Source organism: Mchenga conophoros, linkage group LG19 (assembly GCF_057382185.1).
Source record: "Mchenga conophoros isolate Kocher_MC1m ecotype Shallow Benthic linkage group LG19, M_conophoros_male_GT1.1, whole genome shotgun sequence".
NCBI lineage: Eukaryota > Metazoa > Chordata > Actinopteri > Cichliformes > Cichlidae > Mchenga > Mchenga conophoros.
Window position 1 is genome coordinate 22,478,917 of NC_140544.1, and position 12,605 is coordinate 22,491,521.

Consider the following 12,605-nt stretch of genomic DNA (forward strand, 5'->3'; position numbering starts at 1 on the left):
CATTGTTATAATGAGAAATAAAACATTTGGAATAATTGGATAGAAGTTGCTGATTTACATATTTGATTATGAGCACACTAACTAAGATACATTCTACACTCACATTTTGAGCTTTTATTTTCTAGATCTCTTCATGGTTTTAATTTCAAGTAAAACATTTATTTACTGAATCAAACTCAAGTTATTTATTTTTCCGCAAGAGTAAAATTTGGAGATATTGTCATCCTGCTAAAAGATATAAATACATGACCACAAGCTTCTTTCAGCTTTTCCATTAATTTCAAAAGATGAACGCATATTTGATTTGTCCCAGATGTTCAGGCCAGATGCAGCCCTGCCATTTTCATCTCCTCCCAGACTTGATTTTTCATGTGTTAGGCAAACAGGTTAATTTATAGTACACAACACTGAAATTATAGAACAATTATATTTAAAAATAAGACAGAATACTTAATAATATGGATCACTGCAAGCTTTATTGGCAAAAGTATGAATCATTAATATGGCAGTTATTAGGCACACTCACATCCAGCTGCTACACATGTCACTGTGTAAGTTGCTGTTATCAAATAATTTCATCTGCAAACTTTCAAACTCATATTGATCAGAGCAGCAGGGATGTATCTCCTGCTCCCCCACACTAAGCTCCTGTCCTGGACTTCAGCAGCCCCTCTAGCCCTCACATCGGTTCTTGCGGAAGGACTTGGACTGCCAGTAGTCATGATGGTTCACCCTGCAGGAGAACACCTCTGCGTTCATCCAGTTCTCTTGGCTCAGCATCAGGGTGCTGCTGCTGCTGTAGCGACTACTCTTCTCTTCTTCTAAGCTGTTCAGGACCCCCTCTGTCACCTCTGTGCCATCTACTTCCCATCTCACTTCAGCTCCCTGAGGAGAGTAGCCGGTCAGCAGGCAGGCCAGTGTGACTGGGCCTCCAGAGAGCTTCTCAGAGGAGGGTTGGAGCAGAGAGACTGAGGGTCTGACCATGGGGCCAGCTGGAGGAAAGATCACAGACACACAACGATAGATTAACCTCTACTGCAGGACAGATAGCTGACACAAGACAGTTATGATCCATGACAGAGATTAACAGGCCTGTGGATTAACTGTATGATGATATTGTGATATAACAGAGGAGAGAAACTTAGAAATTGGAGGATAAAAGGTTTTAAAAAAGTATAAATAATTAGTGGATGTGCTGCTGTATTTGTTGTCATGATGATAAAATAGAAATGTGTACAGGAAATATTAAAGTTTGTCATCTGTTTGTTTCACTTCCTTTTCATCACATCAGACTAACGAACTGTAAACTCAACCGTTAAAGTGCATCTGTATGAAAACTAATTCATTTAGTCAACAGCATAAAATGTTATATCCAACATGGTGCCAAACATTTCAGTGGAAGTCATCATATCATATTTTCAGTAACAGCTTTACACAGTTATGATACATGACAGAGATTAACAGCACTGTGGATTAACTGTGTGCATGACACTGTGATCAGAGGAGAGGAGGTAATAAATAGGAGAACCTAACACTTTAATTAAATTGTGTTTTCACACTCAATTAAAATCTTTGTAAACGTTACAATAATTTAGAGTAAATGTCTTGTTGTTACAGTTATATTCTTGATGGAAAACAAACAGAGCTGGTCATCTGTTTGTTTCACTTCCTTTTTACTACATCAGACCAATAAACTATAAACTCAGCGATGAAATCATTAATCTGCAAATAATCAAATGATCTTTAAGACATGAACGATATTATGCTGCTAACTGTTTATATAAATAAATAAAATCAAAGATTCCTTTTGCTATATTTTCAGTCTCAGATTTTGTGAAAGAAATATTTATTCACAGATAAATACAAAAAAACCTTTACTTAAAGCAGATTAACTCAATACATTTCAATTTTCAGTACTATATAAACACGATATATAAACATGATATACTGTATACTGATATGATAATACTGTATTATATATTTAAACTCTTCTGATACCAAGTTTTCAGTATCAGCCACTATGACCAAACCCAATCACATCATGTAAAACACCCAGAATAAAATTTTGTTTAAAACATTCTGATGACATATTACACTTATAATATAAGTAATATGTAATAGTATAATATTTTGTAGTAATGAGGAGATTTAGATACTTACAGTGAATGATGAGTTTGGTTCCTCCGCCAAAAGTCCACCACAGTGATACAAACTCATTAAGTGGCCGTACAAAAACCTCCTGCACTCTGATCAAACATCTAACCCTTGAAAATCTGCTCTTTTCCCCCAGTAAACTTCAAAGTTTACAAGGCAAAAGCATTTGCCATCAAATACATGTAACTATATATATATTTTAAAAAAAATTATGATCATTTTCATCATTTTTCCTCTGCTGGTTGATCCAAGAAAGTAAAATATATACTTACCAACAAATGTAGCATTTTAAACCAGATGTTAAAAAAAACTGCTCTCATCTTTCCTAAACTATTTGTCTGTATTCTGTTAGAATCATAATTATGTCATAATAATTCATTTAGATACCAAACGTATTCCTTCTCGCATTGTTTTGTTGTATGTTGAGAGCAGAGAAATCATTTCCACAGAGAGGAGGTTTTGCATCGTCAGCTGATCCTCCCATGAGAAAACAGAAAAAAAAGCTAGTTGCTTTCATGGAAAAAAAATTGTTTTGTTTTTTTCCCCCCAAAAAAAGCTGAATGAGAAAACAAACAGAAAACAGAACTTTTTTTTTTTCATAAAGCTCTGACTTGTATTATGAGTCTGTGGTCTGGGAGAGAGTCCTGTAACTCTCTGTCTGCAAAATACAGTATATAATGACCAATGCTGGGCAATTAATTATATAGTTACTACTTCAAAAAAGTAACAGAGTTTTGCAAACAACAAGATTTTTGCAGCTGTTTACCTACAAATGCAGCCAAGACGTTTTTTTAAATAAACATTTCAAACTATTTACAGAACAATCAGCTGTTCTGCATCAAATTTGATGCCACACAAATTGTTTGTGCCACTCCAAAAAATTATTTCTGTCCACTATGAGATAAAGGAGAACAACAGCCTGATACCTGCAGGCCTGACAACAGGAGGTGTATCCCTCCTGTAACACCTGTAACATTCAGCAGTCACCTCATTGTTCTAACACACAACAAAACTATTGACTGCACTACACACTAACTACACAAGATTTGCGCTAAATGTCGCAAATCTCTCACATCTCAAAACACCGCCGTCACTCCTAAAACTTCCCTCTTCCTAAACAGCTAAATGCCATTTTGCCATATCATTTTTTGATTGGGCGACATGGTACATTTTTCCACCAAGAGGAAAGGCTGGGGTTTTTTTGGTCTTGTTTTTGCTCACAGGCGGAGAGTACTTTTGAGGCTTTCCTTATAAAAGGCCGTTTTTACCGTTTCTTCCTGCAGTAAATATAAACAACGATAGTATTCAGGAAGAAAACCAAACATTGCATATATTTAATTTAAAATTCCTTGTGCTATATTTTCAGTCTCAGATTTTGTGAAAAAAATATTTATTCACAGATAATAACATCTGTCGCCTTGAGGCAACTTTTGTTGTGATTTGGCGCTATATAAATAAAATTGAATTGAATTGAATTAGATAAATACAAAAACATTAAATAAAATTGATCAAATCAAAGCATTATCTACATTTTCAGTACTATATAAACATTCAGTCATGATACTGTATTATACATTTAAACTCTACCGATACCAAGTTTTCAAACCCAATCAAATACACACATTATTTAAAACACCCAGAATAAAATCTTGTTTATATTCTCAGGACATATTTCAAATATAGTATAATATTTTGTGTTAATGAGAAGATTTAGATACTTACAGTGAATGATGAGTTTGGTTCCTCCACCAAAAGTCCACCACAGTGATACAAACTCATTAAGTGGCCGTACAAAAACCTCCCACACTCTGATCAAGCATTTAACCACTGAAAATGATGTTTTTTCTCCTCAGTAAACTTCACAGTTTAGAAAATATTTGGCATAAAAGTGTTTGTGTTCAAATTGCTTTTTAAAAAAATAATTTATGATCATTTTCATAATTTTTATTGATCTAAAAAGTAAAATATACACTTACCAACCAATCTGCCATTTTAATCTAGATGTTGAAAGTTTTGATGTATTTTCCAGTATTTTGTTAGGATCAAAATCATCTCATAATAATTCATTTAGATATCAAAAAGTATTGCTTCTCACATTGCTTTGTTGTTTGTTGAGAGCAGAGAAAACATTTCCATATAGAGGAGGCTTTGCAACATCAGCTGATCCTCCAGAGAACTGAGAAGGTTTATAGTCCTGTGACTTCAACACTGCAGGACTCACATCTGTCAGTCAACACAGCAGAAAGCACAACCATGACTCTCATCACCATCCTCATCTGGACGCTGGCCTGTGTCAGAAGACAGGATTATTTAGAAGTCAGCCAAAACCTAATATAACTCAATGTTTTTGCTATTTCAGTGACCACTGATATATCTGAGGGAACATTTCAGTTATTAGTATTTGTATGTACAAGACTAGTGTTGGGCAAGTTACTTTGAAAAAGTTATTAATTTTGGTACTAATTACTTCTTCAAAAAAGTAACTGAGTTAGTAACTGAGTTACAAGATTCTAAAAGTAATTAATTACTAGGAAAAGTAACTATTGTGTTACTTATAAAAAAAATGTTTAACCCTCTGGGTTCCAGGGTATAACTGGCCGTTTTTGACTACTTTTAATTTTACCTCCACATTTCACCTCTAAAAACTATTTACTTTGCCTTGTTTAGTATCATTCTTTTCAGCACAACCTCACGTGTCTGAATTTACAGTTATGTTTTCATTGACGTACTGTATTAGCACAACTAATCTAAAATCAGACAAAAAACATAAACTCTGAGTAGAAAAGTTGTATTTTTTACTGTAACAACCACAAACACACTAAATGTCACAAATCTCTCACATCTCAAAACTCGCTCACTCTGTCTCTTTTTTTCCTCTCTCTTTCTTTCTCTCTCTCTCTATCTCACCACCACTCCTAAAATTTCCCCCTCTTCCTAAACAAGCAAATGTCATGTTGCCATATCATTTTTTGATTGCTCGACATTGTACATTTTTCCACCAACATGAAAGTGGTGTTTTTTGTTTTGTTTTTTTTTTATTTTTTGGTCATAAGCAGAGAGTGCTTGCTAGCGCTGCCCTTGGAGATTAAACGTGACGAAAGTATTTAGGAAAAAACACCGCGAATATATTGTTATCGTGACGCTGGTTTTACAGGGCACTGGTATATAGTACCTTGTTGCTTTGTCATCTTGAAGTGGTCATGTGATTGGTTTAGATCTGAGCCTTCAGGCTGATGATGCAGGAGATTACTGCTGTATGGAGTGTATGACAACCCTTTATCATGCGCATATTGATAGAGAGCCATACAAAAACCTCCCTTAGTTACTGTCAGTGCTGCAGCTGTGACATGGATGCCTGGTTCACTGAGTCTTCTTGAATCTTTTCTCTCCTCCTTTCCTTTTGCTATTTCTCCAGTTTCTTCTCTCATCTTTTGCCAATCTTTTGCTTTACCCTGTGTCTGGTCTAATATCCACAAGACAATGATATGATTAAACAATACAAAGTAAATAAGTAAAACAAAAACATTAACAAGATGAGCCTATGGCGAGTCTATGGTGGCCCACTTAGGGCAGCAAATATGATTAGCACAACAAAGCATTCAGACCATAATTCTGCTGGACAGGTTAAAAGAATTCCCTATGTGTAAATTTATTGGCTTCTTTGTACATGTGGCTGCTGAGTTCTGCAGACACAGGCTATTGAAATTATGCACAAACGCTTGAGTGAAATTGCGTGAGCAATTTTTAAGGAATGGCCTACCAAAATTACTACCATAGTGCATTAATGATTCAGTCAGAAGGTTAAAAAGAAAGCGAAAAAAGAACTGCATGCCTCGCTTGCCTCAGAGTTCATGATTCAACAATAAGAAGGAGACTGGCATCCATGGGAGAGTTCCTAGGCAAAAGGCCGCCAAAAAGAACACAACAGCTCATCTTTACCAAAAAAACACTTTTATGATACCCTTTTAAAACTGTTGGGAAAATATTCTGTTGACTGATGAGACAATAGTTGAACTTCTGCTCTCTGTTAAAAAAGTTCTAACCTCTGATCCTATAAGTCTTACTCAGTAGGTAGTGCAGAGGTCAGCCGGAGCCGATATGGATGAGGGGATTCGCCCTAGTGTCTTTCCTGTTTGCTCTGATATGAAGAAACCTGAGTATCTTTGAAGGTCAAATCTTAACACCATCGTCACACCTGTTATGGCAGCTCCCCTCTAGATCGTGGCACTTCTTGTTTCTGGGAGCCTGGACAGCAGGCTCCAAGGAAGGATTTTTTTAATAAGGCTAGGGAAACCAGCAAGAGCAATTTTCACTAATAAAGAATAAAGCTCAGACATTTATCTTTACTGTTTCATTAAAGGTTAAAAAGCAAATGTCATAAACTTAGACTTTAAGTGCAGGAAATTTTATTATGGCGATTTAGCAGGAGAAAAGTAAAATCAAAATCATGTATTCGGTTCTGTTCATAATTTTTATGGACAGGATTTCTAGGCGCAGCCAAGTGGCGGAGGGCTTTCACTTTGGTGGCCTCAGAATCTCATCTCTGATTTTTGCGGATGATGTGGTTCTGTTGGCTTCATCGGGTGAGGGCCTCCAGCTCGCACTGGAACGGTTCGCAGCCGAGTGTGAAGCAGCGGGAATGAGGATCAGCACCTCCAAATCTGAGGCCATGGTTCTCAGCCGGAAAAGGGTGGAGTGCCCACTCCGGGTCGGGGATGAGTTCCTGCCCCAAGTGGAGGAGTTCAAGTATCTCGGGGTCTTGTTCGCGAGTGATAGGAGAAGGGAGCCGGAGATCGATAGACGGATTGGGGCTGCAGCTGCAGTAATGCGGACGCTGCACCGGTCCGTCGTGGTGAAGAGGGAGCTGAGTGTAAAAGCGAAGCTCTCAATTTACCGGTCGATCTACGTCCCTACCCTCACCTATGGCCACGAGCTGTGGGTAGTGACCGAAAGAACGAGATCGCGGATACAAGCGGCAGAAATGAGCTTCCTCCGAAGGGTGGCTGGCCTCTCCCTTAGAGATAGGATGAGAAGTTCGGCCATCCGGGAGGGGCTCAGAGTAGAGCAGCTGCTGCTCCACATCGAAAGGAGCCAGCTGAGGTGGTTTGGGCATCTGACAAGGATGCCCCCTGGGCGCCTCCTGGGTGAGGTGTTCCAGGCATGTCCCACCAGGAGGAGGCCCCGGGGCAGACCCAGGACACGCTGGAGAGATTATATCTCTCGGCTGGCCTGGGAACGCCTTGGTGTTCCCCCGGACAAGCTGGAGGAGGTGGCTGGGGAGAGGGAGGTCTGGGCCTCTTTGCTTAGGCTGCTGCCCCCGCGACCTGGCCTCGGATAAAGCGGATGAAGATGGATGGATGGATGTATTAATGATCACAAAACAATAATCGCTTAAACAATTAAACAGTAACTTAAATTACACTTATCTAACGAATCTACTCTGAACTAATGGTCAGTTTGTTCTTATCTTTGGTGAAGAGGGGTTGGAGGAATGATGAGCAAAAATGAGTTGATGACAATCACCCAGCAGGAAAGCAGCTAGGCATCCGGTGGAAATGTGATGTACATCAAGATTATTCTGAGCCGGTCAGCAGGCAGGCCAGTGTGACTGGGCCTCCAAAGAGCTTCTCAGAGGAGGGTTGAAGCAGAAAGACTGAGGGTCTGACCATGGGGCCAGCTGGAGGGAAGATCACAGACACAAAAGATGTAGATGGTTTCAGTCATTATGCAAATATACTGTTTATAAGATTGGGGAAACCTGCTGAGATGGAAGAAGTCACTTGGATGAGTGATGAAACGTTTCTCCTTTTTTTAAATTTATTTATTTATTTTTTTGCCTATCCCATCTGGTTCTTAAGCCGTCAGAATTGTTGTCTGAAGACCAACAAGGATACCCAATGGATTTATTTTGCCAAATGGATCATTGTGGCATTGCCGTATTGGTCCATTTGGTCGACCTTTGTTTTTATTATTTATTTTATTTTATTTTCAGTTGTTACAGACGGGACAGACATGAGTGAGGGATAGGAAAGGGAGAAAGAAAGAGGAAGGAAAAGAAAAACAGAAGGGGAGAGGGACAGTGAGAAAGGGGGGGAGAAAAATCTCCTGGATCACCTGTTGAGAGAAAAAGAATAGAAAACAAGCAAAAAAAACAAAGCAACATACTAAACACAACACCATCGCATTAATCTAGCTAAGTGTAAACAGCAGTAAATACTAAATATTCAATGTTGTTGTGCAGCACGCAGGACAGACAGCGCACAATGTGCTTTGAAGTAGCAGTCAAGAAAGGTGTAATTTAAGTCTACGAACAGTGAACACCCATGTGCACACCTGTGTGGATCAGCGCGCTTGTATTGAAATGGTTTCCACATGTAATGGTCTGCAAGAGGATGTAGAGAGCCATAGCCCTGTCCCCCAGGGCATGAAGCAGGCATGGAGGAGATCCAGGCCCCAGACATCCAGAGGCCCCAGAGTGCGAGAGCCCAAGGAGGACCACCGGAGGGGCATCCGTGCCACCCTCATGGGAAGGGCTGAGGATCCCCAGACGAGGCGTCACCCAGTAGCCACCGAGCAGAAGCTAGAGGGGGCTGCACCGGCGTGCCCGCCGGCTCTGCCGGCGGCCAGCTGTGCCAGAGTGAACCGAGCCGCAGGCCCAGAGGCCAGAGGCCCGAGGGCCCCCCGCACCTCGGAGGAGGCCTGACCGAGCAACAGGCGCCAGGCCCCGCCAGGTAGCCACCGGGAGTGAGCTGGTACATACCTGAGCTCCCAGCCCCGGACACCAAGAACCACCAACGCACCGACCCCTGAGGGCATCAGTCACCGGCAGGGAGTGTGGTGAGGGGAGATAGGCCTTGGAGGGCCTGGGAGTTCCCAGAGAGGTGGAGTCTAAGACCCGACCTGACATATAGACACAGACAAACAGGCACACACAGACACAAACATGCATTCCCACCCTCATGCACACATATACAAACACTCAGCACTCACCCAACGTAAGGATTGACATAAATGGACATGTACACACAATCACACTCCCCAAACATACTCTATACCCCGGGTCCAGGTACCCTCGCCCCCAGAGGGGGCCTACTGAAAACGTTACGTCCAGATGAACAGAATCAACCTTTGGAGAAGATGTACAGGGTGGGCCATTTATATGGATACACCGTAATAAAATGGGAATGGTTGGTGATATTAAAGTCCTGTTTGTGGCACATTAGTATATGTGAGGGGGCAAACTCCTCAAGATGGGTGGTGACCATGGTGGCCATTTAGAAGTCGGCCATCTTGGATACAACTTTTGTTTTTTCAATAGGAAGAGGGCCATGTGACACATCAAACGTATTGCTAATGTCACAAGAAAAACAATGGTGTGCTTGGTTTCAACGTAACTTTATTCTTTCATTAGTTATTTACAAGTTTCTGACCACTTATAACATGTGTTCAATGCGCTGCCCATTGTGTTGAATTGTCAATGCAACCCTCTTCTCCCACACTTCACACACTGATAACACTGCAGGAGAAATGCCTTCAGATGACCCCAAAGACAAAAGTCTAAGGGGTCAGATCGGAAGACCTTGGGGGCCATTCAACTGGCCCACGACGACCAATCCACTTTCCAGGAAACTGTTCATCTAGGAATGCTCAGACCTGGCACCCATAATGTGGTGGTGCACCATCTTGCTGAAAAACTCAGGGAAGGTGCCAGCTTCAGTGCATAAAGAGGGAAACACATCATCATGTAGCAACATCATATAGCAATTTCAAATATCCAGTGGCCTTGAGGTTTCCATTGATGAAGAATGGACCCACTATCGTTGTACCCCATATACCACACCAAACCATCACTTTTGTGTCTTGGAGGGATCCATCCAATGAGGGTTAGTGTCAGACCAATAGCGGTGATATTGTTTGTTAACTTCACCATTCACATAAAAGTTTGCCTCATCACTGAACAAAATCTTCTGCGTGAACTGAGGGTCCTGTTCCAATTTTTGTTTTGCCCATTCTGCAAATTCTGTGCGCCGATCTGGGTCATCCTCGTTAAGATGCTGCAGTAGCTGGAGTTTGTAAGGGTGCCATTTGTGAGTAGCTAATATCCGCCGAAGGGATGTTCGACTAATGCCACTCTCCAGTGACATGCGGCGAGTGCTACCCCAGCCAACATGTATATATGGGCCCCACCTGGTTTTTGCTCGGGCTGGATGGGTACCATGTGGGCATGGGCTCAAACTGGGCTTTTTGTATGGGGCCTACTTGGGTTCTTCACATTAAACCCATATGGGCCATCCCAAGTGAGCACTTTTAGTAGGTCCTAGCTGGGTCAAACATGGGAAACACTTAACTTGGTCCAAAATGGGAAACACATGTAGGACCCACTTGGGTTTTCCACCTGGGATAGACATGGGCAAACACAGTCATTTAAGGATAGGCTGTTGTTGTGTGCCCCAGGTGGGGCAAAGTTAGGTAATCAATATATGTTTTAGTATCGATGACACAGGTGGGCCCCACCTGGTCAAACTAAATGGGTCGCACATGGGCAAATGCAAGTCAGACCCTGAAAACATGTCTATGTGGGCCCCAGGTGGGGCAAAGTGAGGTAATCAATATATATTTTTAGCACTGATGACATAGGTGGGGCCCACCTGGTCAAACTATATGGGTCGCACATGGGCAAATGCAAGTCAGACCCTGAAACATGTCTATGTGGGCCCCAGGTGGGGCAAAGTTAGGTAATCAATATATTTTTTTAGCACTGATGACATAGGTGGGGCCCACCTGGTCAAACTATATGGGTCACACATGGGCAAATGCAAGTCAGACCCTGAAAACATGTCTATGTAGGCCCCATATGGGTTATGTTAAGTTAATATGGGCATATATTTTATGTGGGCTCAAGATTGTTTAGTATATATGGGACCCACTTGGGTTTCTCACATGAAAGCCATATGGGCAAAACCAAGTGGGAACATATAGTAGGTCCTGGCTGGGTCAAACATGGGAAACACTTCACTTGTTTCAAAATGGGAAACACACGTAGGACCCACTTGGGTTTTTCACCTGGGTTAGACATGGGCAAACACAGTCATTTAAAGAAAAGCGTTTGCTGTGTGCCCCAGGTGGGGCAAAGTTAGGTAATCAGTATATATTTTTTAGTACTGATGACACAGGTGGGGCCTACCTGGCCAAACTATATGGGTCACACATGGGCAAATGCAAGTCAGACCCTGAAAACATGTCTATGTGGGCCCCATATGGGTTATGTTAAGTTAATATGGGCATATATTTTATGTGGGCTCAAGATTGTTTAGTATATATGGGACCCACTTAGGTTTCTCACATTAAAGCCATATGGGCAAAACCGAGTGGAAACATATAGTAGGTCCTGGCTGGGTCAAACATGGGAAACACTTCACTTGTTTCAAAATGGGAAACACACGTAGGACCCACTTGGGTTTTTCACCTGGGTTAGACATGGGCAAACACAGTCATTTAAAGAAAAGCATTTGCTGTGTGCCCCAGGTGGGGCAAAGTGAGGTAATCGGTATATATTTTTTGGTACTGATGACATAGGTGGGGCCCACCTGGTCAAACTATATGTGTCACACATGGGCAAATGCAAGTCAGACCCTGAAAACATGTCTATGTGGGCCCCAAATGGGTTGTGTTAAATTAATATGGGCATATATTTTACATGGGCTCAAGATTGTTTAGTATATATGGGACCCACTTGCGTTTCTAACATCAAATCCATATGGGTGGGCATCCAATGTAGGTCCTAGTTGGGTTAGTGATGGTAAATGTGTACATTGGTTCAAAATGGTAGCACATGCTTATGTGAGGATTCTTCTTCTGTGAAGAGCCTGAGAAAGTGTTATTTGAATAAAGGAGGATTTATTCCAAACAAGCCCATCACAGATTGCGCACAACCCAGGGAGTTCTGAAAGTCAAATTGTAAAAATAATCTCAAAAGAAAGTATGAACATAACTCTCTTTTATAACCTGCAGACGGCACCCATGTGGTGCCATTCTCTAAGAAATCACCCTAACTTTAACATATTTGGCACAACCTCAGTCTATCACTTTTGCTACCCTTACGTACAGTCAGATGTTCTTGACCCTTCATTTTTGACCCTCTCAGTATTTAGCCTTGGCTAGCAAATGTACTCAAAGTCCACATTGAGACCTCAAGATGTTATGTGTTATCAGACACTACAACCCAGCTGTCAAGTGAGACTATAGGAACTTTGGTGTTTTTGAACATTCAATGTTACTCAAAACACTCTGCACACTATTCCAAATAACTGGTTTGAAACTGGTTACTTTTTAATTTTAGATTTCATTTTATGTACTTAATGTGAACTCTGCATGGTAGGCTGCATGGTGAGGCTCAGATAAGATAAAATAAGGACTTCATGATTCTTCTTAGGTAAATTCACTTGTCACAG

General features: G+C 41.1%; 1 protein-coding gene and 1 gene segment (V, D, J or C); both read right to left on the reverse strand.

The window, feature by feature from the left end:
• LOC146552239 (immunoglobulin lambda-1 light chain-like) overlaps nucleotides 1-12,605 on the reverse strand; it is a 164,057-nt gene that overhangs the window by 105,205 nt on the left and 46,247 nt on the right. The window lies entirely within an intron of this gene.
• On the reverse strand, nucleotides 469-3,908 carry LOC146552252 (Ig kappa chain C region, B allele-like). The segment is given in 2 exon segments: nucleotides 469-992; nucleotides 3,877-3,908. A coding segment is annotated over 1 exon segment (312 nt).